At 45.2% G+C, this 25,856-nt stretch overlaps 2 protein-coding genes across 2 annotated transcripts in view; one reads left to right on the forward strand and one right to left on the reverse strand.

The window, feature by feature from the left end:
- The first annotated feature begins 455 nt into the window (after positions 1 to 455).
- gins2 (GINS complex subunit 2) lies at positions 456 to 4,333 on the forward strand. Its single transcript, XM_047580647.1, has 6 exons — positions 456 to 949; positions 2,140 to 2,291; positions 2,509 to 2,623; positions 2,806 to 2,905; positions 3,010 to 3,136; positions 3,872 to 4,333. The coding sequence occupies exons 2-6, from the start codon at positions 2,202 to 2,204 to the stop codon at positions 3,998 to 4,000; spliced, it is 561 nt and encodes a 186-aa protein (XP_047436603.1). The 5' UTR covers positions 456 to 949; positions 2,140 to 2,201; the 3' UTR covers positions 4,001 to 4,333.
- Positions 4,334 to 4,589: 256 nt separating this feature from the next.
- The window catches only part of gse1b (Gse1 coiled-coil protein b), a 152,129-nt gene continuing 130,862 nt past the window's right edge, over positions 4,590 to 25,856 (reverse strand). Inside the window, exons 4-17 of the mRNA XM_047580644.1 lie at positions 21,140 to 21,348; positions 16,348 to 16,514; positions 15,844 to 16,044; positions 14,458 to 14,625; positions 13,954 to 14,318; positions 13,343 to 13,667; positions 11,337 to 11,980; positions 11,098 to 11,210; positions 10,715 to 10,979; positions 9,799 to 9,912; positions 9,220 to 9,594; positions 8,268 to 8,606; positions 7,562 to 7,665; positions 4,590 to 7,099 (exon numbers count right to left, since the gene is read on the reverse strand). Coding sequence (XP_047436600.1) covers positions 6,959 to 7,099; positions 7,562 to 7,665; positions 8,268 to 8,606; positions 9,220 to 9,594; positions 9,799 to 9,912; positions 10,715 to 10,979; positions 11,098 to 11,210; positions 11,337 to 11,980; positions 13,343 to 13,667; positions 13,954 to 14,318; positions 14,458 to 14,625; positions 15,844 to 16,044; positions 16,348 to 16,514; positions 21,140 to 21,348 — 3,530 coding nt within the window. The 3' untranslated portion in view covers positions 4,590 to 6,958. The remainder of the gene's footprint in view (positions 7,100 to 7,561; positions 7,666 to 8,267; positions 8,607 to 9,219; positions 9,595 to 9,798; positions 9,913 to 10,714; positions 10,980 to 11,097; positions 11,211 to 11,336; positions 11,981 to 13,342; positions 13,668 to 13,953; positions 14,319 to 14,457; positions 14,626 to 15,843; positions 16,045 to 16,347; positions 16,515 to 21,139; positions 21,349 to 25,856) is intronic.

Below are 25,856 nucleotides of genomic sequence, written 5' to 3' on the forward strand. Positions count from 1 at the left end.
CCTTGACCTTGCCTTGGCCCAGCTACAGGGTTTGCAGCTTCATTGTTTCGTTTGATATAGTTTAAAAACGGCCTATGAACGGCTCCATTAATGTCTTTGCTCCTGTATCAGTGACACGTGTCAGGGTGCTGTGGTACTGTTAATGGGTAGAATGGAGAACTACATGATAGACATTTTATATGTCAGTTTGCAGAACTAAATTTGTAATAAAAACTTGTATGTACTAAACATTTTAAAGTAAAGCGGTAACAGAATATCTTTTTAATGCCAGGGGAAAGTTGCATTGGTATTAAAGTAATTGCACATACTTTAAATGTTATCTTTTTTAAATGCAGACACCGAGTTGACGTGTTTATTCAAATTCTTCTCATCAACCTGACATTGACTTAAGCCTTTGTTTTATGAAAAGAAACACACACACATAAAAAATCAATTATAATTTACCAGAAAAAGGAAAATAAGAACTTTCAGATCTAAGACTGAGCCGGCACAGCAGCTCGGTGGTTAGCACCGATGCCTCCCACCCTCCTTCTGGGTTCGAGACCTCAGGCCTCTCTGGGTGGAGTTTGCATGTTCTTGTGTCTGTGTGGTTTTCTCCAGGTACTCTGGTTTCCTCCCACCTCCAAAGACGTGCTCGTTAAGCTGATTGGTGACTCTAAATTGACCCTAGGTGTGAGTGTGAATGGTTGTTGGTCTCAGTGTTAGCCCTGTGATAGGCTGGTGACCTGTCCAGGGTGTACCCCGCCTCTCGCCTGATGACAGCTGGGATAGGCTCCAGCAACCCCCGCAACCCTAGATCAGATGAGATCTAGGACTGAACTGATTCTAGTCTCCAAGTTAAAGATTTGTTACTGTGTTCTACATCGCTGAAAGATTATGTTTGTTATTGACCCCAGATCATCACTGTGGCATCTCAGACTTTTTGATGTTGTGTGTTGTCCATATGAAGGTAATTTATACTTACCTATTTTTTTTATTTTATTTACAGAAATCTTGTACTTGAATGTATGTAATCAGTTTTACAAAACATTGTTAGGGCAACAGCATGCAAACTGATAAAAACTACTGTTTAGCATACATGTTGCTTTCGGAATAATAATATGATGATTCATTTCTTAACATCCAACAATCCAATACTTTTACCTTTTTATAGTTTCAAAATGGTTTCCTGTTAATACATACTTTGGACCGTAATAGACTGCCTTTAAATAACCTATAGATAAAACTACATCAAGAATGCTCTTGAATAAATAAGCCTTAAGTCACAAATACTTTAATTTTAAAAGAAATGTGTTCAAAACAGCTGTGAGTGCAATAAAACAACGATTAGTTTATGTGTTTATTAAGATGTCTGGTTGCACTGGTACTTAATGTTTAAGGAACCAGTCTTTTGGGAATTAACAAGAAAAACTTATGCTATCATTGAGTGTTTAAAGCTTTGGCTTCAAACACCACTGTTGGTCAGCAGTTTGTTCCAGTATTTAACTAAAACTATAACTGTTCCACAATAAAGCAGCATGTACAGCTCTTTTATGAGGGTACTGTGCCAATGTTAATAAAATGAACAAATGTCAGGGATTTAAATTAATTAAATATCATTATAAAAAAGGAAAAGCTTTAGCCTAGCATGAGTTATTGTATATTTTATTATTATTATTGTGCATAAATATGCAAACAACATAACATTAAAAGATAACTTTGTCGATAAGTATTTTCTTAGTGTGAATAGACCAGTAACTTGTGTTAGCGACTAGCTTGAAGTTTGAATGTGAAGAAACAAATAAATAAACCACGGCGCCTTCCTCGGAGCACTCCCTAACACTGCCACCTAGTGGCGCACGGGTCACATGGCTCATTTCTTCCTTCCGGTACAGACAAAGCAAAACAACGAAGGTATCGTCATTGTCGTCATGACTCGTGACTCTTCAATAAGCAGCTTTCAGACTACCAATTCTATGAAGATGTGTATACAATAGGCCAAAGATAACATGGAAAGAGGCTAAAAAATAAGATGAAAGTCCATGTAACGTTAAACAGTGCTCAGTCACTCACGGCAGCGCTGACTCCGTGTTGCCGTAGTTTACTTCCTGTTAGTGACGAAGCTGTCTCCTCCCTCCATGTCTTCCGGTTACGCTGCAGCGCGGGAACAGTTTGCATCTAGAGAGTGAGGGAAATTTAAGACAACAACACAACAAACAGCGATGGACCCTTCGGAAGTCGAGTTCCTTGCAGAGAAGGAGTTGGTGAAGATTATACCAAATTTCAGCCTCGATAAGGTCTTCTTGATCGGGGTAAGTAGTGGGGCTTATAGACACCGCGTTAAAACAGTTAGCTTTTGACCATGTACTGAGAAGTTCACAGCGTTACCGTAGCCACGTTAGTAAGTATACACTACTAAACCATACGATGTGAACACATTAGCTTAAGGCACATAAGGTACAAAGAATATACATGAATGCTCTATGTAACAAATTATTCGTGATAAATTGCGCGTGTTTCTGTGATCAGGGTGACCTGGGTCCCTTCAACCCAGGACTGCCTGTTGATGTTCCCGTTTGGCTGGCTCTAAACTTCAAACAGAGGCAGAAATGTAGGATTGTTCCCCCTGACTGGATGGATGTTGGTAAAGTTAAAACTTGATCATCATTATTAATAATTAATTGCACTTAAACAGGTACATAGAATGTAATCATTGATGGTTTGGGTTCATTAAGTTCATAAACAGCATTTATGTATTGAAGTGGTTTCTGATTTACTCCCTCTGTGATGTGGTGCCATGTTGTTGACACTTCCTCCGATGTGCAGAGAAACTGGAGGAGATGCGAGATCTTGAGAGAAAAGAGGACGCCTTCACACCTGTTCCCAGCCCTTATTACATGGAGCTCACCAAACTGCTGCTGAACCAGTGAGTCATATAAACTGCAACAATCCTCATGCCCAAATCCTGCCGGCCTGTGTTGTGTCTGCCTCACAAGAGCCTCATGTGGTCGTTTGTGCTTTTTTCCGTAGTGCGTCTGACAACATTCCTAAAGCCGATGAGATCCGCACGCTGGTCAAAGACATCTGGGACACTCGTATCGCCAAACTTCGCCTGTCTGCCGACAGTTTCATCAGCCAGCAGGAGGCTCATGCCAAGGTAAAACCGTCCACAGACCGTCGTCCTCACTACTGTTAACTAGACACTGACTAGTGGTGCATTTGGTTCTTATTTTATCATTGGCCATTAGGGGATCAGAACTACGACCTTATTCTTAGTTTATTTTTCAAAGTTTTCTCCGGATAAATTTAGCCCCAAAAGAATTCTATCATTTTGGAATGACATGACTCATAAAAGGAATATGAGTTAATGTGGCAGCCACTCAACCAGGTGAGCTATAAAACGCCATTTAAATGGAAGCCTCACCACAGTTGGGTGATTTCAGTCTCCTCCCTCTGCTCGTCCGTCTCCACTGACTGTCCAATGAATACACAAAAAAGACCAGTTATTTTTACACTCTAAAGATCATCTTTAAGTGAACAACTCCCCCTATTTTCATTAGGGAAAGTTGAACCATTTCTTTGTTTTCATTGTTTATTAATCAACAGGATTACTACTAATTGTCATTGTGTCTTGAAAAACAGTTGGGATTATCCTCTTTCCTCTGACTGGCAACACTTTAAGATGCACCTCTTTAACATTTACAGGCAATCTGTAAACACTTAAATACCCTATAAGACACTGCACATTAACAGTATTAAAACTCTAAATGCACCTTTATGTTTACAGCTACAGTTAATAAACGTTAATAGGAGGCTTGAAGGAGAGTAAGAACACTATTTTCCACTTGTTAAAAGCCAAAATCGTTCTCACTGTGATTCTGTCCCTTTTCAGCTGGACAACCTGACTCTGATGGAGATCAACACCATACGAACGTTCCTCCTGGATTCTCTCAACTGCATGTACAAGCTACGCACCAATCTGCAGCCCGGTTCCAGCAAGGGACAGTTCACGGACTATTGATTCAGGAAGGCCAGGGCCAGGGCCAGGGCCAGGGCCAGGGCCTGCCGAATCCCATCTGGATCTTGTCCCAAGAATTTGGGAAGACTTCCGATTACAGAAAAGACTGTTCTCTCAGAAACTGAAAAGTTTTACTCGGCATTTTAAGGGATCGTGCTTCTTCCGACGGAGACGCACGTCAAAACATACATATTTAAAAGCTTTATGTGCATCTGCTGTTAGCAGTAAGTGCTTGTTTAATTTAATCGTGTTTAGACATTGGTTCACAGTAGATTAAAGCAGATGCCATTTCTGGACGTTTCATAATGTGACAAAATAAATGTATTTGTGGGTCCATCTTGTGTATACACTATGTGTAGTCCATTTGCCATAATTTAATGTAATGTTGCATGACTTAGAATGTGACTCCAGTCTAGATGATAGATGATATGTACGTTCAACTTGCGAAATGATGGTAGGCGTAAATCAGTTCAAGCAAAGATAGAAAAATGTCCCAAACAATATTAACCTAAATAGAATGAATTTGTCTGAACTGTACGTATCATTGCCGGTCTACTACACTAAACCAGCACCCACAAACACACAAAGCCTGTTGATATTTAACATTTTTGCCATATTTTATTTTCTTTTTTGTCGGAAAATCACAGCCATATATTCATAAATACCTAATTACTACATTCAACAAAGAATATATTACATTAACAATGAATTCAAACAAGTACATTTTAAAAACAGGATTTCACAGCATCTAGACATCCTCCACTGAGTATTGGGGCTATTGCATGGGCGTGCATGGGTCGGAGACACAGGGAGGCCGGAGCCAGAGGCTCGCCGCACTGCGCCCTCCTCCCCAGCTCATTGGCAGCTTTTACCTCAGCATGCATGCTCCCTCTCTGTTGGCTCTCTCCTGCTCTGTAAAAATGACAGACCGCACTCTGTGTTCCTCTGATCTGGCCCATTTATTTAAAAAAAAAAAAAAAAAAAAAACATAACAAAACAAACGGTCTCGTGGTTAAACTGATTTTGATAAACAGTTTTAGTGTCCGCGCTTGACTTGGTGTGAGGCCTACAATAGACACCCGGATGTAAAAATGTGAAGTCCCTGATCAAGATGTTAGGCGTAGAATTATGTGGACTGAAACTCATTCACATGCTCCCAAATTCTTGAGGCACTTATAATATTGTGTGTGTATGGGACATTTGTGCTTCAGTGTTTTTTAATGTTTTTAATATAAATTCATTTTTGTATTTTTTTTTTTTTAAAATACTGAAATCCTTCACCCTTTCACCTCAAACATCCCACATGCATGATGTGGTATGTGTGTGTATCATTTCCAAACATCACTGATGGAAGTGTTATACCAGCCCAAACTCCGTGTAGAGGAGATAGAGGGCAGCTTGAATTGTCATGTGATATCCTGTGACTCAGAACTCGTTGGCAACTTTGTTTTTAGCGGGCCGTCCTAAAAACAGGGAAGTGCCGAAAGTCGATGAGTAGGGTCAAAGGTGTTCAGTACTGAAATTGGCTGTTCTTGTATGGCTGCCCAATTGCAACTTCACTGAAAATGAATCCAAAATGCTAGATTATTATTTTGGCACCGTGTCCTCTAATGGCTGCTGAAGAGGGCTCGATCTGGTGAGGAGTAACATTCTGAAAACCGTCGTTTAGTTTGAGCCAAATGATATGAACGTCAATAAAGGTCCAATGATTGGGCAGGGCAGGACTAAGCATCGAGACCAGTTCTTCTGCTGACTGCTTAAGAGACTTCATGTCTTAACAAAATAGTCAAAAAAGACCAAAGTAAAAACTAGATACTTATATGTGTCACTGTGGATGTTGGTGCTGCATGAGAATATCACAAGCTAACTACCAGTAGTCATGCCTGCAGCGGTGAAGCTGACCAGAGGAGACGGGGAATCGAAACAGACACGTGTCGCTGTGAAGGAACGGGGCTGAGTGGGCAGGAGCCGTGTCTCAGGGCCTCTAAGCAAGCTGTGCTGAGCTCGGAGGCTGGATGAGGTGGCTGTGGCTGGGTCTCGGCTGCGCAGTGCCAGGGCAGAGCAAGAAGAGGAGCGCGTCCCGCTTTCTCTCGCTCTGTTAAATGTCTTAAATCGAGCTGTTCTGGCCAGCAGCAGTACAAACACTAAAAGCAAGGCTTTCTTTTCCAACCCCCCAAAAAAAGCATAAACATATAAAAATGGCAGGCTTTGTCTTTTAAAAGAACAATGATTAAAGTAATAAAAACATACAAAATTCTTTTAAGTCTTCATATTATGTACAATACAAGGCTGAAGCACCTTTTAAAATTCTTATTTTCAAATTTTCTATTTCGAAATAAAACATTTCCTTAATTCTTTCCAAAAATGTGCATTTTCTAAGTTCTTCCCTAATTTGAACAGATCTTTGTTGTAACACAGTACCACCAGGTAGTTCTTCAGCTTTTATTCTTAAGTGCATTTCCAGTTCAAAAGCTCGTGTGGCCACTGTGATAAAAATCAGTCCCAGCTGACCAGGAGCCTTCGTTTGGAGATTCGGAGCTATCAAGTCTCGTAACGACACCCCTCCGGGGTCTAGCTGCTCCCTCATTGGCAGGATTGTCTGTGTAGCTGTGGCGGCGAGGGATGCAGGGACTGAAGAATGTGAAAAGCAGCCGTGCGTCTGTTTGTTGATCTTCAGGTTCTCTTGCCCCGTGCTCCTGCTGATCTCCGGGTCGGCTACATTGGCACACGTTAGTGGCTTGTGGTGCAGTCCCTGGGTAGCCACGATCCAAAGACTGCCTGTCCTTCACTGAATGGTCCAGTCTGTGCACTCAACTAATTACTCATTGTTTCATCTTATCCAGCCAGTCAGATTCTCCGCCGTGGAGCCACGAGGACCTGGCCGTGAAAAATAAACTCTGGGTGTCAGTCTGAAGGGGGAGGTGGCTGGGGCTTGGGGGCCGTCGGATCAGAGTGTCAGGGTCACCTTGGAGGGTAGCCTTTGTAATGGCCGCCCCTCGGCCAGTGCGTCTGTGGCAGCGTCAAACACTTCCTGAAGTGCTCCAGCTCCGCTTGTAGCTTCTCCCTTTCCACTGCTAGTTTCTGTCTCTGGGACATCAGGTCCTAAGCAAAAGCGAGGTGACAATAAATGAGAATCACAAAAACTCAACACGACAGTAATAGGAATAGACGACTTCATACTGGCAATCACTTTACAGTAACAAAAACACAAAAGTGTGTAATAAAGAAACGTAAAATCCTAAACTGTGTCCTTTAGTTCAAAAGACTGTACACCAGCACCTCAAATGTCAAGGACGAAGCATCACTTCATGCTGTTTTTTTCTTGAAACCAGCACTGAATTTATTTGCCATTTACAGGAACATAATCATCCATTACCACTACAGACATTACGTAACGTGTCCAATATGATGCACCTTCCTTAAATTCTTGGCAGCGAACCATGTGGTTATGTTAACTAAAGGTCTTGAATGACAAAGCATTTTTCTCAATTCCCTTGCTGCTTCTGCTCTGAATATTTCAGGCCTCTGCTGCCCTCTCTGTGTTGCGTCGTGCCTGTGTCTTACCCCCATGGTGTGAGACAGCTGCTCAGCAGTCAGACTGAGGTTGTAGTTCTGAGCTTCTAGTCTTCGACACTGGCTCTGCAATACTTGCCGCTCCAAACTTTGCTCTAAGTGACAACAGAGAATAAGAGAAAAGAGTTTAGAACAAAAATATGTCTTAAAGTACACCTTAAAAGACATAATCGACTCGGTTGATTGGATCTGGGTTGAATTTAATTTGAATATATTTCTGGAACAAATACTGATTACACATTCATTTGCAAGTGATTTGTGTGGAAGTGGATAAATAGCACCCTCTAGTGACAGAAGAACATCATATCAACTTAAACATCTTCACTCTTCTTGAGTTGACAAAATTGTTTCATTATTTTAGGTTTATAGTTATATTTATATTTATTCTAGTTATTACTTATACGTAATGTGCATTAATCTTCATTTGTTGCTCTTTGTATCGACTGTTGTCTCTTTTCAGTCACCTGTAGCACAAAACGTCCCTCTAATATAAAGGGTGTTACACTTTAAATCGTTTGAAACACAAACCAATGTGTGAGTGCTCAAAATAATAATAAAAAACCACAACATCAGAAACATTTTTTTCTCATTTTTAAAGCTATACTGGGGTATTTTGACAGGAATAAGCAGTATATAACAAAACTGTTGCAATCACCACATCACTGCAATCACTACATTTTTTATCGTGGATGCTTACCTTCAACATATTCCTGATAGGCTTCAAATATAGATTCAATCCCCTGCCACTTCGAAACCGGGGCCTCCTCTTCCTCCTCATCCTCATCCTCCTCAGAGTCCTCAGGCCCAGACAGGTCCTCTCTCATCCCTGACGCCTCCCTGTGTACGGGCAGTGAGAAGTGCTGCCCGTTGGACTGAGGGTGAGAGTGCGCATGCGGATGAGGAAATGACTGTGCGTTTGAATGAGACTGTGAGTGTGGCGGCGGGGGCCGGCCGGGGGCGCTCTGGAGCTCTGGAATGTTGTAGTGGACAGAGGACTCCTGGAGGTGGGACGACTCTGACGCCCCTGTGGCTCCACCTGAAGGAAGAAGGTGGTGGAGAAGAAACAATTGTTATCTATTTTTAATAACATAATAAAAACAAATATCACAAAACTTGTCAACCAAGAGAAAACACATTTTTTTGTTATATATGAATTTCTGGTTTTCAGTTGACCCAAAACTCAAATTGGTCAAGTTTTAAAGACATCTAACACATCTGTTTTCTTAAATGTGACAGACATGCGTGGCACTGCTCGTGTTGCTCAAAGTGCCGAGTAAAATAACAAATAGAGGCCTGGTCACGCAACAAAATCAACAGATGTTGTTGTGAGCAGTTCCAGTTACAGGAGCTGTCTACCAAACTACAGAAAGAAGCTTGTACATTTCAAGGGTCCCTTTAATGTATGTATCATGTAACACCTGGAACTGCTGGGTCCTGCTTCCTCCTAAAATGTGACAATTTGACTTTCTTTACCACGATTATTTCTTAATGCTTTATTAAACAGGAACAGTGGGCACATTTCTGTAACTGAGAATGAGTTTTATTTCTACAATCTGTTCTCATTTGATGGATTCCCCTACTACTCTGTCCCGCTACCCATTAGTCACGTTTGTAGAGATGTCTCCGTGATCTTGACTTGTGACGCTTACCTTTGTGTTTCTGCAGAGCCTTCTGCGTAGACTGAAGCACAGACTCGTGAAACTGCTGGGCAAATTCCTCCGGGGTGAAGCTGTCCCAAGGTTTTGTGCGTCCGTTGAGGCTGTGGATACCCTCTTTCGCCTGCAGGGGGAGTGGGGGCCGCAAGCTGTTAAGTAGGCTGGAGCTTCTCTTTGAGATCGGCCCCTCGCTGGGCCCCCGGGCCTTGTCTGGGTAGACAGCTGGAGAAGGGGGTGCCTTTGGTCTTAATGTTTCCCCAAGGGGTTTTGGATGGCCATTGGGGGACGCTGGGCAGTGTGAGGAGGGGCTGTGTAGTCTGACACTGTGGTGGTCTTCAGATTCAGAGGGAGGATGGGTAAATGCTGGATCTGCAATCATTGAGCATACGTTAGTCATGATGAGGTCAAGAAGATCCACATTACTACAGAATATGTAAAGAAGCTATTAGAAACCATTGTTGCTATTAGATTGTATTATGCTGCAGAATGCTCCAACTCAGATACTTTACATACAGCAAATGAATAAACCAATAGTTCAGAGATATGAAAGTGTGGATGTTTATCATGTCTTACCAGACGTCTGTGCTGGAGGGCTCTTACACAGCGGATGAGGCGCATGTCTGATGGTATCCAAGGTTACACTCTTTTCCTTAATGGCATGAAGCAGCTCCACCACCTTTTCATTATCTAAGGCAGAAAAATGACTGTAGCATTAGTGTAGGCCTTAAACTCAAACACCCGAGGGTGTTGTTTGAGTGTTAAAAAGTAGGTGTTACTTGAGTTGGTTTAAAGGCTTAGAATTGGGCACGTTGTGTGCGTGTGTGTGTGTGTGTGTGTGTGCACGTGCACAGACAGAACCTTGATACAGGTCAACCTTTCTAACAGGGGTAACGCAAAGCAATACATTGTTTAATATTTGTTTCATATAATAATATAAGAGTATGAGGTTGACATCATAATTTTTGACTCCTTTATAATTTCCTTTGAGGCTTGAGTCAGCATGTTATTGAGAACGTAGTGCAAGTAAAGCAGCCAGAGCTCCGCAGAAGCGAAGCATCAGCAAGCCGTAGAGCCGACTGAGAAATGACTACTACATTATAAGAGCTAAATGAGCATGCAATCAGTCTTCTTCTTTACTGTGCTGGAGAGAAATGGATGGACTGGTTTCTAACTAGCTTGGTGAAACACACTGACGTGTGCTTTGTTCGGAAACATCCATAGTGTGGACAAAATCTATTCTCAATTCTGGTGTTTCCCCATCGAAGCCATTAAAGTTGGTTTCCTTAAAAACACCTATTCTTTAACAATAAGGGCAGGCCATGTTTGTTTTTAAGATTAGCTTCCACTAACTAATGTACATCATAACCCATATTTAGAGTAACTCTTACACACAAGGAACCATATGTAAAGTGCATTAACCAAAGGGTTCCAAACTGGCTTCAACATGACTAAGTCAATATGAAGTGTATATTACTAAAAATTGCCTTACCTCTCCTCTGCTGCACAGTGACATGGGAGAGTCTAAACATAGTGAGGAAGCGCTTCTTATCCTCCAGCTCTGGTGCGCGGTCCATATCCTCAGGGGTGAAGCGTGTGCTGAGTTGAGGTGGAGGTGGAGTGCGTTTGGACTGAGAGGCAGGTGGTGAGGGGCTGCGTTCCCTAAGCATCCTCCTCCTCTTTCTCCTCTTCTGGTGCACCAGCTCGTCCCGCCGGCCCACCGTGGTCAGTCCAAACACTCCCAGAAAATCCAATTTCTGTGCAAAGTGAGTTAAAAACAATCATCTTACTCTAATGTTTTCTCCTGAGGACTTGTGTGTTCTTCCATTTCATAAAAGCACTGAAAGCATACGGAACGTGTTGGGAGATGTTTACCTCTGTGGAGTCATCTAGTTTAAGTGGGGGCTGCTCTGCTACTCTCCTGAGATGGGCTCTCACGTCCTCTTCGTCACTCTCGTCGTATGAGTCATCCAGCTCGTAGTAGTAACCTGCAGAATACACAGAGGTCACTCCTGACACCCCACTTCTTAAATCCTCTAACGCAGATGACTGTCAGATGAAAAGGATGCGGTCTATAATTTTCCTGGCGTGTGAGAAAACATGTGTAATAGTACCTTTCTCCCTGGCCTCCCTTCTTCTCTTCTCCTCCAAGTCGAGCTTGCTTACAGGCCTTCGGTGCTGATTCAGGAACTCGTCGTAGATCAGCTTCGTTTCTGGACCCGCACCCAGTGAGGTTAACTGTCCCATACCAGGCCCGGTGACCATTCCTAGTCCTTGTCCATGTCTACTGTGTCCTGGGTGTCCCTGGAGATTCTTCAATGCAGCATTGCTTTTTACAGTTCCCTCCAGCTCATACTGGCTGGACAGAGACAGCGATGCCCTCTGCTGGCTCAGGAAGGACTGGGTGGATTTTTCCAAATCGGCGAGGAATGTGCTGGGCTCAGGCAGGCCAGGAGGACCTCTCAGAGGGGGATATTTCTCCATTGGTCCCCCCTCTCTCCTCCGGGCTCCATCGTCGTACTTGGAGGGCCCCGGAGGCAGCCGACTGAGATCGTAGTGTCCCATCCCTGAGGGCTCGTGGTTACGTCTGGACTCCGAGGTTGTGTCTATGAGAGATGCAGGGTTCCACAGAGTCGTGGGAGGCGGAGGGTGGTGTTCACGTGGTGGCTGCGGAGGTTTGGGGGAGATTAGGGGTGGAGGGGCACCTAAGTGAGGGTGGAGTTCCCGACTACCTGGTTCATGGTGATTTGGTATGGATCTGCAGAAATACAATGGAAAAAGCAATTCAGGATCCGTTAGACATGTAGTGCGGTACAATATCCATCTCTTTCTAAAACTGAGGAATAGTGTTTATGAGTCACATATGCTATGCAGAGACACAACAGTGCTCACATGCCCTGCCTACTTCCTTTAATCCATGTCACTATGTCTGTGGATTTGCGTGTCGGTGCAAAGCAGTGTTATCAAGCCCAGACAGACTAGCCCAGAGCAGAGTGAGGATGTGGCCAAAGCACACACTGTCCTCCATATAGACAGACCTGTTTTTGATCTGTTAGGCCCTTGTACTGAAGCGTGCTTGGGCACAGAGACAAATGCACACATTATACTGTGGAAGAGGCTAAGAGACAGAGAGGGACACAGGGATGTTGTGCATTACAATGGATTGTTGGAAAGGGAATTACACTTAATGCTAAATGTAGAAGAACAGGCACAGTATGTAAAGGGAGAACAACAGTGGAAAGAAAAACTTGAAGAGGGTATGGTAAGAGCAAATAAGAAAGAAAGAACAGCAAATGGCTAAGAGACACTGTCTTGAGTGCCTCTCTAGATGGAACCTGACAGGATGCACACTGCATGACCAGTGAAATTATCCACGGCTTGTGTTTATGGTCATTTTTTGTGTGTGAAAGTGAGTCAAAGTGTCTTATCGGCAATCTGCAGCCTGCGAGCTGTGATTCTGTGATTATACTGCTGGGATACTGATAGCGGACACATGCCCCTCTTGTACCCTACCAGCACAAACCACAACCTCATTTTTGAATTACACACAACAACACAAACACAGACGCGGTTACAAAAGAGGGTAGGGGCTTTCTGCCGTGCTAGGTTGAGAGGATTAGCTCAGAATTAGCCATTGTGTATCTTAGTATTCCCACTTGCTGCCTGTTTGAAACCACTACCCATCCCCTGTCATGATACAGCAGTCATCAGGCAGCCGTTTCCTACATCAACACCTAAACACAGCCGCCATACCGGGGCTGGAAGGTAACATGAACAGAAATAGAGTAGATGTGATGCTTCTGACAGGATTTATCTTTTTTTTTTTTCCAGTCCTTCCTGAAAACAAACTTCTAAAGCCTGTCAGCCTCTAAGGCTTCAAAACACAGGCGCAACTGTCCCTATCAGGCTTGTAGAAACAGCCAATATCACCACAGTGTGTGTACTGAAAGCACGCGTGCATTTTGGCGACAGGGACCTCAGAACTTCTCGTCTCTATCAGAAAACAAGGCCAAAACGACTCAATTGCCAAGAGAAGTTGAAATAAACACTGGCATGAGAATGTGTTTGAAATTTCAGCACAAGTTGGCTGAACTGCAACACTTGGTGAGTGTTACCTCACCTGTGTGAGTCTGTCCTGTGATCCGAAGTGTCAGCTGGCCGGCCCAAGTCCAGGTGCTGCTCCAGAACCTGCTGGCGGAATTCAGACACCTGGTACTGACGATCCTCTTTCTCCTGACGCAGCTTGCGTTGGCGCGCCAGCCACCTCTCCTCCTCATTGGTCCTCTGAGCGATCATTGCGGCCGGGAGCCCCGCCCCTACAGCGCCAGGCCCCATGTAGAGGCCTGGAATCAGGCCCGGGACGGGGTGATGTGACTGGACCACAGAAGGGTGGATTCCCGGCGGAACTGGTTTGGGAGCTGGAAGAGCGGGCTCTTTGGTTTTATCTGCAGGGATGAAATAGTCAGTTTAAAAAACGGGAAAAAAGATGTATGTGGATGCAACTAATGATTATTTAATAGGAAATTATCTTCTCAATTAATATTCAACTGTTAGTAAAACAGTGAAATATGCCCAATGTAGATGAGGGTACTGGTGTCCTTGGGTGTTTCAGATTAATTTCATTTGTATCGACTGTATTTTTAAACAGCTAGTTGCTTCATTGTTTATCATGTGCTTATGAGCAGTATGACTGTATCTTATGGAAGCTATATGGGACACATGGACACATACCAGCCCGATTAGGAGTTAGTCTCTCAGGCTTGGTTCGCTCCTCTTGTCCTCTCATGGCATGGAAATCAGCCAGATAGTGGTTTTCCATGGCCTTGGATGCCTGGAGCTCCTTCTCCCTCAGCGCTCTCTCTTTCTGCCTCTCCAGCTCCTTCTCTCTTTCTCTCTCCTTCTCCCGTTCCCTCTCGCGCTCCCGCTCCCTCTCGCGCTCCCGCTCCCTCTCCAGCTCCTTCTCCCGCTCTCTCTCCCTCTCTCGTTCTCTCTCCCGCTCCTTCTCTCTCTCGGCCTCCCGCTCCCTCTCCTTCTCACGCTCACGTTCTCTTTCTCGGTCCCTCTCTCGCTGCCGCAGCTCGTCCTCCAGGTGAAGCCTAAAAGTGGATAAGAAATAAAAGGCAAAAGGAGGTGAAGTTAGAAGGGAAAACCTATTATCACAGCATACCACTGAGATCTACTCTGAGTATATAGCTTTGGCTGTTTGTATGCACGCATGGATCACGGGGACTTTACCTCTCAGACTGCAGCGCTGACAGTGAAGGGTGTGTGAAGTCTCCAGGGTAGCGGACCCCTGGTATGTGCATGTGAACAGCAGAGGGATGGATGGGGGGTAAACCTGCCCCAGTTGGCAGCTGATAGAAAGGTGACCTCAAAGCAGAGAGGCAAAACGGGTCATCCATCCTGGGAGATAAAGATTACGATAAAGAAGAGAGAGAGGGAGGGATTCAGTTTCCCTTTGTGACAGCGCAGCGTTCACTTTCATTAACCTGTGTGCCTCCATCTCCCGAAGAAGTGACAGCGAGGGATCTTCCATCTTACAAGGAGACAGCAGAGTCTGTCAGCTAAACTCAATCACCACACAGCAGCCAGCGAGAAAGTGCTGTATGTTGACTCACAAGTGTGAGTTTTTGTGTGTGTGTGTGACTTCCACTGCTCTACCCCTCATTACATCCATTACAGTGCAGTGTGTGATGGGTTCGGCAGTACCGCGATCCTGGTTAGTTGACAGACCAGGGGCACGCAGTCTGTGATAGCTCCAAGCAAACGTCGCTCTTCTCAACACACACACACAGCGCACGTGTGATCTTACATAGTGTACAATCAAAAAGTGCATTAAATGTTCTATACTCATTTTTGGAGCTGTTTTTTTTTTCATTGTTAATAATCGTGCTGCGGATGCTCTTGTTCTTCAGAGAGAATCCAAAAAAGTACAGATTTGAAGTGGGACATTTTCCCAGATGTATAAACAGTATGGGGGTTCTAACAGACAGTTAGAAACAGCAAAACCATCTGTAGTTATCTTCTCTCATTCTATCCATACAGTACAACATAACTGAGCTTGTGAAATGATATTTCACAAAAAAATGTCTCTTAAGTGGATTGGTTTAGACAACATTAAAACATACAAAAACATCACAATATGGAAAACTGTCAAATGTGATGTGCTCCTTGTTCTGAGCACTGAAATAAGTAAAGCACATATTTTTAATCAGTCTTTCAAAATCACTTTGACACACCTGAACAGGATATTTTCAAATACACACATATCGTATCTGTCGCATAGATGCTGCCAGTATTTTTTATAGATACTCGGTCACCTTCATTTAAGTAGAAGTCCATGTATTCACAACATTGTTTCGTTTTTTTTCCTACCCCATTTTTTTCTGTGCTGCCATCTGTCCTAGTCATGTCTCACATAAACACAGAATAAAATCTCCCTCTGCTAGTAATATACAAATATCAATATTTTACCACTTGGAACTTGAATTCAATGTCAGGGAAATTACTGCTGAGTCTTAGAAGTACAAATACTCTTCACTTCAGTTTTTTTTTTTGCACAGTTTGCAATCAGATAAAATGGGTGCCAAGTCAACAAAACAAATGAATGGAAAGGCTTACCTGTATGGCGTGAAGGAGTGGTGGGACAGGTAGCTGGGGTGGTAATAAGCAGCTGCAGCCGCTGCAGTTGCAGGGTCCAGGCCCAAGGGCACGGAGGGCATTCGGAGGGCGTCCTCGGTTGTGGGATAGGGCCGGAAACCCCGGAGATACTCTTCCGGTACATGACCAGGGGGCACTGCATTAGGCAACTGTCTGGGCAGGCTGACAGGAACAGAAGGAGTAGAGGCACAACAGGAAAAAATATATGGTTACTTTGATTTGTGTGTGTTCACTGTTGTGGAAACCCATTAATTTCCACCAAGAAACTGTGTGAATTTAAATTGTTCCTCAGCACTAATGTCAACAAGACAAATGCGCAATGTAGCTGCTTATTCCAGTACGTTTAACATAACAGTGAATTATTGATTGTGCATTTATATCAAAGCGAGCCGAAATTTCCTTTAGAAGTGAAAACGTGTAGACTCTGCACATCCAGAGAAAAAGGCATAGAAGCGATTGACTCACTTAAGGGGCTGAAAACGTGAATCCTGCATGACAGCGCCGGGGGTGAGACCAAAGGCATAGGGGTTTCCCAGGAGGTGCGCAGGGACTGAGGGGCCACCCTTTTCCTGGGAGAGTGTCCCCTCTGGACCCAGACGTTCCCTGCTGGCCCCACGAGGCCCCGAGTCAGCCTGCAGAGAGATACAGAAAGAGAGTCTTAGTCATTGTTTGTGAGGACCTGTGATCGTCACGGTTGTCACTGTTCATGGAGACCGTCCTGTGTGTGTGTGCGCGCGCGTGTGTGTGTGTGTGTGTGTGTGTGTAGGGGGGGGGGATAGGCCTATTTGTGGTTTGGCAGCCTCCCTCACTCTTCCTTCCTACCTCAGTCACTTATATATGCTTTCTCACAGACAACACCTCACAATAAATCTAGACAGTTAAACAATTCTCTGAGGAGAACGTATGGGAAATTGGAGGAAGCAGGCACGGGGTGTTTAAAGAAAACACAGGCACATGCTCTTCTCTAATTGTAAACAAGATATGTCATCCTTATGATCGATGAGGATGTGGTAATGGCAGACAACGGCGGTGCTTCTAAGAGATGATGACTTTGATCTTTGCGAAGCGCGTGCGTCTGTGAGCGCGCGCACGTTTCCTTCACAGTAACATCTACTGGGAAGGCAACAAAGTCCAAATAGCAACATCCCTCTGCCTGTGTTTATTCTTCTTCCTTCTTTTCTTTCACCTCCCTCCTTCCCTTTGGCAACAAGCCTGGTCTCACTTATCCAATCCCACAACAAACACACAGAGACACTCAGCAGGCACATACACCATTTCAGAGCTACAGAGACACCCCGCCGTGGGAGTAGGAGGGCATTTTCTGAAGCTTTGGTTCCCGTCTTCCCACAAATGCAATGGCAGAACCAAAAATCTAAAACCTTTGTAAGTAAGCACAAGGAATTTGTTTATAGAGTGATACACAGTCAAGGAGGATTTTCACGGGACTGGTGGAACGTGTATCTCTTGTCTGTTGAGGATGGCAAGGGAACAATTAGTACAAGTAGAAATGTTAGAAAGAGAAAGGAAAGGAAAGACAGCGATGAAGCCATAAGGTGAGCAAGAGGAGAAGGCAGTTCGTGGCCCACTAAATTAACCTCTGGCCTCCCTGGGATTAAACAGACACCTTACAGCAGTGCTGCCCTCTCTCTCACCACTGCCTCTGATAAAACAAATCCCATTTAGTGAGCCATTACCTCCACGTCCTGTTCCACAGCCGCTGACCCAGGCTGACACTCATGCACTAACATCCAATCCTAAATGCCTCTTATGTTTAGACTCCCCACATCTCCCTTTGTTTCTTAAATCGCCCCCCCCCCTCACAGTGGAATAACGTAACTGTTTTCTCCTTGCTGTTTCTTGCGCTTCACTAAACAGTATGGCCTCTTTATTCCCCCCGAAGCATCCATCCCTTTAGTCACCCCCACTCCATCCCAATCCTTTCAAAGCTTTACGAGCGCAGGGAGAAGGTGGGCTTTCCCTGATGGCCCCGGCAGCCAACTGGAAAAATAGGTTCATATATGTCAAAAGAAGTCAGTCTCAAATAGTGGCTGGGGAACTGCAAAATGCAGTTTCTGTTTGCTCTTTGATCCTTCTCGTTCTTTTTCCACCATCTTTTTTTTTTTTTTGTATTTATGGCAGACAAGGGGACGCATTTATTTTCTGAACCTGCATTTACTTGCCCATCAAGCAATGCGCACATGTGCTGTGTGTGTTTCTTCCATCCCTCCACCCCATAAAGATGTGCTACCGCAGGTACAAAAAACTGGTGAGCAACACCGTGGTGGTTGGATGCACTGAGCTGCTTTCAGTCACACTGTCAGTTAATTCACTGCTGTAATCACACTGATGACAGATTTGCTCACCGCAAGATCTGTGTTTCTTGAAGCTGTCACCGTCTCTTGAACATCCCTGCTGCCACAGGTCTGTGTACTTAATTATGCATGTTTGTTATGTGAAAAGTCGGCAGGACTTTCATATTCCCAAGTTGCACCTTTCGTTTCAGTGTGCGGCCCAGTTTCATCACTCATCGAGTTGTTGCAACAGAGTGTGACCTTATAATGAAAATGTATGCTAAGAGCAAACAACGTCCACTGGCCACATTTGTTAACATAACAGCACAAGAACCCGCTTAGCAAATAAAATCACACATGGTCAGTTACAATGTCAGTTAAAGTGTTGACTGCTGTCTGTCTGGCATTTAACTGATGACCCGCAGTTGGTAATCAAATGAAGGTTGAACCTGCGTTCAATACCCACCCTGCGTCATACACAATTTGGTGTCACAGGGGTTTTATAATCACGACTATGACTCAATAACTCTCAATTGGTGCAATTCCCAGACACAGATTGCCACTGAAATTGAATCAGCTGTTCCTTTCCAACAAGTTTCACAGAAATCCTATCATAAGAGGATGGAACAAAGATGCCTGTAAAACAACAAAGCATAGTGGTGCTGCAGCAATTCTGTCACCGATTTCTGCTTTCGCTGAAAAAAGGCAATTCTCCTCTCATATGTAAAATGATCAACCAGAAAATAATGCAGACATCACCTTTTAGTTTATGTTAATACAATATAGTTTTTTTTTTTTTTTTTTTGCCTGGACTAAGTCTTATGTTGTGTATGTCTGAATAAATGTGTGGATAACACTTCCAGAAAAGCACGCAATGGTATGAGTATTACATGTCAGAAACTAAAAACTGCCCGGATCATAAAGACAGAACCTGCCATAGCCATTAAGGTGGTTTTAGAGTACTGCAGGACCTAGACACAGCACCGGGACCTAGCGCAGAAGCCTAAACTGCAGGTAAGACACACAGACACCTACACATCCAACCAGCTATCCCATTTTGACCTTTCCCCTGCCCAAAAACAAGCCCTTCCAGTCTCAAACACACACTATTCACTGGCAGCCCGTCATATACACACACTACACAGTGCAAATACAAACACTCAAACTCAAAGACATATCCATTAACAGCCATCTTCCTCTGTGTGAGCCGGTCCCCTGTAACCCTCAGCAAGGGTGGGAGACCCCGCACATTGTAGAGTGCTCGTTTACGCCTCTCAGATGGAGCCATGAATCCAAATTGCCAATTATAAAGCAATTACAGGCAGCAGCGGGAGCAGACTCCTGCAGTCATTAAAGCAAAATGCCAACGCACCAAGGCCTCCCTCTCCTACTGCCTTGCATATCACCCCCCTCTGAAAACAGACTCATATCTCTGCCAGGGAGACACTATAATACCCTTCTAACTCCGGAAGAGGGACGCGTACATTTGAACACACAGCAACAAGCAACTTCTTCTCGGACACTTCAGGGATCCGCTCTACTTGCAAATGGTTCGTATAAACGCGTGTCCTCATTGGTCCTCTGACTCTCTGAGACCACCATTATATGCGCTTACTGAAGCGGCACTGCAGAAATAGGGGAGGCGCTATGACGCCAGCTTTAATGACACATGCCTGCTGTCCCCCCCAACCTCTACCCCCTCATCCCCAACCTCTTGTCCATATCACCTCCCTCGGCCTCCTCGTTCTGTCAGGATGGCCCCAAGCCCCTCGTGGGGGCACCGTGAACCCAGTGACATGACCTTTTTCATTTTGAGCTTGACCTGTTACACACACACACACACACAGCCACCGTACAAAAGTCTACAAAAACATGCTTGCAAATGCTGTATACACAGAGCATTACGTACCATATATGTAGCTGTATATTTTTTTCTGCTCTTTTAAACTTTGATGCTGAATAAATGACAAAATGGGTGACATCACCGTGTCCCCCCCGTCTTTCCAACCCCTCCCAGCTCTGCCTGACCTTTGAACTGCAGAAGGGGTCATTCTGCAAAAGCTATCGCTACACCGGGTGCGGGTCAGGGGGGTTTCCATGAGAGAGGACAATGGCCTGAATGCTACCACACACTGCTTGCTGGCTGACCTCCTTACTCACCCTTCACTATCCCCCTTCTGTCCGTCTCCGGGGAACCGTCAAAGTGTCTCAGAGAGTTTGCGCATGTTGCAGAGTGCTGTTCATAACCGTGCACTTGGCCTCAACCATTAGCCCTGAGCTGAGATAAGATGGCTTAAAGCAAGGCCATAATCCATAATCCACTCCTTATCAAAGCAAGCAGCTCTCCCTCTTTCTCCCCCTCTCTCTCCCACTACGTAACAAGACTGGTCGAGGAGGCAGAGGATACACTTGACTGCTCAGGTAAAAAGAGCGAGGCTTAAGGTGAGTTTGGGGGGGGGGGTTTAGGAAGCTCAAGGCCGGGACTCAGGAGGGACCGGTTCAAAGGGCAAGGGCCAGATGTTTGCTACAGTTGAGGCCGTCACCTCGATGTCCCAGCGGCAGCTAACATTGTTTCATTCAACACACAGAGCCTTTGAATTTGGTTGGGATGGAGCGGCGGAGTGGGACACATTAATAAACCTGCCGGCCGTGTCACATGTACGTATGTCAAGCGCACACTGCCACACTGTGCATTTCAGGCAAGCTACAAAATCCATTAATCCCCCCAAGCATCTGTCTATCTGTAATACTATAAGGGAAGCTGGATAATGAGACGATCTGAATGCTGCTTTATCAGACACATAATAGATGGCAGATTGACAGGACACTGCACGGAGAGTAAACACATCAGAAAAAAGAAAAAACAGAAAGAGCAACTGAGAGAAAAAAAAAAAGAGAAGAGCAGATTCAAGGTCAACGTATGTGTGTGTCTGTGTGTGGGTGAGGGGGTTGAAACGTGGCTTTACCTGGCGCCCCTCGTTCCTCCACAGGCCGTTGCTAGTCTTTGTTGGAGCAATGGTGACTACAGGTGGAGTATTTGGCACACTGTGGCCTGTTGGATTAACCAGGACAGGCCCTGGAACAAGAGGCCCCCTCTTGGGCGTACTGACTGGAGAGCTGTGGTTGGTAGCCGGGGACGACACTGGTGATGACTCGCTGCTGATGGAGGATGCAGCTGGGGAAAGACAGAGACAAATGAGAACAGTTAAAAAAAAAAAGGTGCTGTTGATCTGTGATTTTCCCTACTAACATAAGGCAAATGTAACAACACTATGATTCTGTAGCTACTTCACGAGGGAATAAAAAGAGGTTGTGTCCCTACAATAGCAACAAATAACGTCCGTGCACAAAAACAGAGTGCCAGATGGATGGCCCTAGGCCCATATTATGAGCTGACAGCGATCAGGATGGGCAGCCCTGTGAGAATCACACAGCCTTGACATACAGGACACACACAAAGCACAAGAAAACACTGCTTGAGAATGAGCAGCTATACTGTATGTATATGCAAGCAGCCCCACACCAGACTCCCCCCCTCCACCACGCACGCACAGCAGGTGGTGAAACGCTGGCCCAATGAGCTTCTCTGTTGGGCTGTAGCTGTGCCACATTAACAAAGCCCTCAAGGGAAACCCTGTAGCGCAGGGTCGCGGTCTGGTCACATGCCTGGCTTTCCACACATCTTGCGTTTCTCTCTCTCTAGTTCCAAAGCTCTCAAATGATAGCATGTCCACGTCCACCTATCACTGCAGTTCCTTCTTAGCCTTCTTCAGTGAGCTACACAATCTGTTCCTCTGTCTCAACTACATCCACCACAACTCTCCCCATTTTCTTACTGTTAACATGTGTGTTTTGTCTTTTTTTCCTCTCAATCCCTCTCTTCTTCTGCAGCTTCTGCCTCTCCTCCTGATAGTACAGTGTGTGTCTCCTCTGCTCAGAGCGAACGCAGTACAACACAGTCAAACTGGGTCACAATCCTCTCAATCAGACACATACTTTGGTGCAGCAAAAAGGACAGTGAAAGATGCGTGCTCATATCTGAGTGTGCAGGTAGTGTGCTTTTGTGCATCAACGAGGTTACATGCAGCTATGTTTAAAAAAGGCAGCTGAAACCTCAGACCAGTTTCAGGTCTGCTCGTCTCCAATTATCACCACCTGAACAAAAACCGCAGATCTCTACTCAACTGCCATTTCTTCCCTGCTTTGGTCTCCGTGGCAACATAACCCAACAGACAATGTCAGCATGTAGTAGGCGCGGTCAGGATATTAAATGATTTTTAAACACTTCATTCTGACTAATACCACTAAATAATGGAAAGAATCAATAATGGCAATGTGATGATGTCTGGAGAAAATCTGAAAATCTATGTGCGAGTGGGTTTGGGATGGGGAGGGCAAGGAAAAAAAGATGTGTGAGGAAAAGATGGTAATGATACATGTGAGGTGAGACATGAAAATGAAAAATGATAGGAGATGGGGGATGATTGGGAAAAAACAACGAGCGATAGTGCAAAAGAGGTGCGAGGTGAGGTGGGAGATGGAGCGGAAAGGAAAGCAGAGAGATAAGGGTTGCAGATGGGTGAGTGGGTGGCAGTGGTGGCGTGGGGGCATGGGGGGGGGGGGGGGCAGTCATATCTTGTCTGCACAATGGCAATTAGTGGCCTAATCCTCCCCCCTCACCTTGGAGAGCCATTACTCTCCCCTGCAAGACTAGGCCAATCAATAGCAGCCCACTCAGCCTGGGGAATGGAGCTACACTTAATACAGCTCTAGTGTCACAGCCTATTCACTCATCACACACACTCACAACATGCATACGCATGGATGGGGGAACAAATAAAGCTGGAGGGAGGGAAGGGGCGGCGGTGGGGTGATCACAGTGATTCTGAACTGCTAAGCAACAGACCTCTGCTCCATCTATTTCTTTCAGATCCCTCTCCCTCTCCCCCCCATCTCCTCCTTTTCCATGTAGAGGCAGAGCGGACCAGAGAAGAGGCAGGGCAGACTAAATAATTAAGAGAGCAGGAAGAGAAGCAGGTGAGGGGAAGAAGGAAATAAAAGAGACAAGGGCTGTCTACCAACGGTTTCATTCTCTCCACAATCTGTGTGCACTTCCTTCCTCAGTGGGTATCCCCACCGCACACAAAAATCACAAATGGGTATTATTCCTCTATCACTGCCTTCTCCTCTGACCCTTCATTTCTTTTCTGTTAGTCGAACACTGAGCATGCCAACCAGATGTACATCTGTCAGACGGACTTTTATGAACACATGCACAATATTTACAGGGTGCCATGGCTCTTGGAGGTGTCTTGCAGGAGTGGTTCAGTGTCCGTGTGTGATTATATATATGCAGGTTTCCCTTTATGTTTCTTATAAATTGACGCAAATCCACATGCTCCTTTCCTTTATCAAGCCACCACGCCTCATCAAAGATCTCCTCTTGTGCCATTTTCAGTCCCCCTCCACTGATTTCCATACCTATGCATCTATTTGCCCCTCCCTCATATCATATTGCCATGTGATTGGAGAAAAATTACATATATGAAGCATGTGACTGGCAACAACCTGCTGTCATTTCTGCCATAAACTCCTCCCTTTCCATCTATACAGAAACAAGATGGCCACACATGCTGGTCCTGTAGGGACCCAGAAGAGTCAGACGAGGAGGAACAGAGCCTTCGTCCCCAGAGTCTAAAATTGGCTCATCAGCTCTCAACCTGCACTTCATTAGCAGCACTGATTGTCACTTGCTTGCTGTGTTGGGGGGGGTGTGAGGTGTGATGATGGGGTCGGGAGGGGGCAGCAGGGGGGAGGGCAGGGGATGGGCAGAAGAGGCAGAGACGGAGGGAGAGAACAAGAAGAAGAGAGTGAGAGAGAAAAAATGCTGTCTTAGTCCCAAGCTGTGTGTGATTAATGTGAAGCTCCTTTCTCCATCGCCTCCTCTATTACCAGTCCCACTCTCCCAGACTGCCTCCACACTTGACCGCTCAAGCTGAGCCACGCACACATGCTCACGCACACACACAAAAGACACAACCAACAGCAGTCATGAGCAAACAAACCAAGCTGCGGTCAGAGGCTGTGGCCAAGTGTCCATGTGTAAACGGTAGCCTTTACTTCAGCCAATGACCCGATGAAACAGGAAAAAAAAAAAAAAAACGCATCACCACGCCTCTTCAGTAGGTTCTTTTGGAGAGTCAAGCGGCTACAATGTGAATGGGGTCCACTAAATATCTAGCAGGACTTCATAGGGTGACAACGCTACACAAAAATATTTCTCTGCAGCCAAATGGCCTCTTCCCATCCACTGCCACGACCACCTCTGTCAAAACGGCCAGGCATAGTAAGCCCAGCCAGGCAGAAGCTACTCTCCTACACCCTGCCAACACACCCAGCCCTCCACACACCTCCTCCCTCCCAGCATGCATTACAACAACATCAGCACTTAATTAAACAGTCCATTTCACACCTGGTGTGCGTAGCAGTGCCCAGCCAACCCTGCATCCATATGCCACCCCACCAGCGCACACTAGCACAAGCCTCAACACGTGCACTCCAACACACAATCACACTCTTGCGCGCAAACACTGCACACACCTGCTACTACAGTCTTGCCATGCACTGACAACACAACACAAAGCCTGTAATCTGCATCACTGAGTTGGGGGAGGGGAGAGGCGCACGGTGTGTGTTGCTGTGCCAGTGAGAGAATGGAAGACGGTACAAGATGGCGGACAGAAATAAGATGAGCAATCTTTAATGCATTCTGCTTACTGCACATTACACTTAAATTGTGCTCCACTAGTGTAGAGAGTGGGGAGATGTGTATGGGTGCTGTGTATATAGAGACAGAGAAGGAAGGAGAAAGCAAATGAGCTTGTTTGTGAGTGTTTCAGGGACAGTCACAGCCTGAAGGGTTTGCCTTTGAGAAACACACACACTGAACACAGCAAGGCTGTGGAGCTCCAGGCAGGCTCCAGATGGAGAGGTCAGAGACACACTGCCCCGCTGTCCCAGCATGCTCTGGGCTCCCAGAAACAAGGGAAGCCTCCGGCCACACACATCCATGCACACACGAAACTGTACACGCAACAAAGCTACACACAATCTGACCGGCACCCCAGGTTTTCACATACCTACTAATTACTTTCTATTTTGTTTTCTTTCCAGCCCGTTTGTTCCATCTTTCTGGTATACCTTTATTCACCCTCTCTTTATTCTGCCTCCTGGCAGTGTACTACGGTTGGTGTAAACATAGTCATGGAACTGGTGGTGTTTATGTGTCTAAGAGTGAGTGAGTGAGAAGAAACAACAGAGAGGATTAATCCCAATTAATCAGATATCAGCAGGTCTGCCTTTTGGAGCCAGTGTGTTATCTGTGTCTGTGTGCTTGCATATGTGATGCAGTGTGTTTTCATGCGAGCGTACGCTGCACGAGAGTGTGTCCTTTATGCTGCTCCAATACTCATTATCCATCACCTCCCCTCTTGAGCGCAGCACTCACTACACAGAGCTATTCATTATACTCGCCACAGACAAGTGACGATGTATGCGACTATGTGTGCGCAAACGTGTGTGTGGGTGTGTATATAAACAGCAGCCGTGCTCAGGGTCTTAAATCAGTTCAGCAGCTGGTGGCGGTGATACTAGTACTCAAACCTAACTAATTCCTCAAGGCCT

This window comes from Mugil cephalus, chromosome 3 (genome assembly GCF_022458985.1).
Source record: "Mugil cephalus isolate CIBA_MC_2020 chromosome 3, CIBA_Mcephalus_1.1, whole genome shotgun sequence".
NCBI lineage: Eukaryota > Metazoa > Chordata > Actinopteri > Mugiliformes > Mugilidae > Mugil > Mugil cephalus.

Excerpts from the sequence above, each read along its gene's own strand:
- gins2 (XM_047580647.1), top strand. The coding sequence starts at position 2,202 with ATGGACCCTTCGGAAGTCGAGTTCCTTGCAGAGAAGGAGTTGGTGAAG. Across the intron at positions 2,292-2,508 it reads ATAAGGTCTTCTTGATCGGG|GGTGACCTGGGTCCCTTCAA; the intron begins GTAAGTAGTGGG and ends TTCTGTGATCAG. Across the intron at positions 2,906-3,009 it reads ACCAAACTGCTGCTGAACCA|TGCGTCTGACAACATTCCTA; the intron begins GTGAGTCATATA and ends TTTTTTCCGTAG.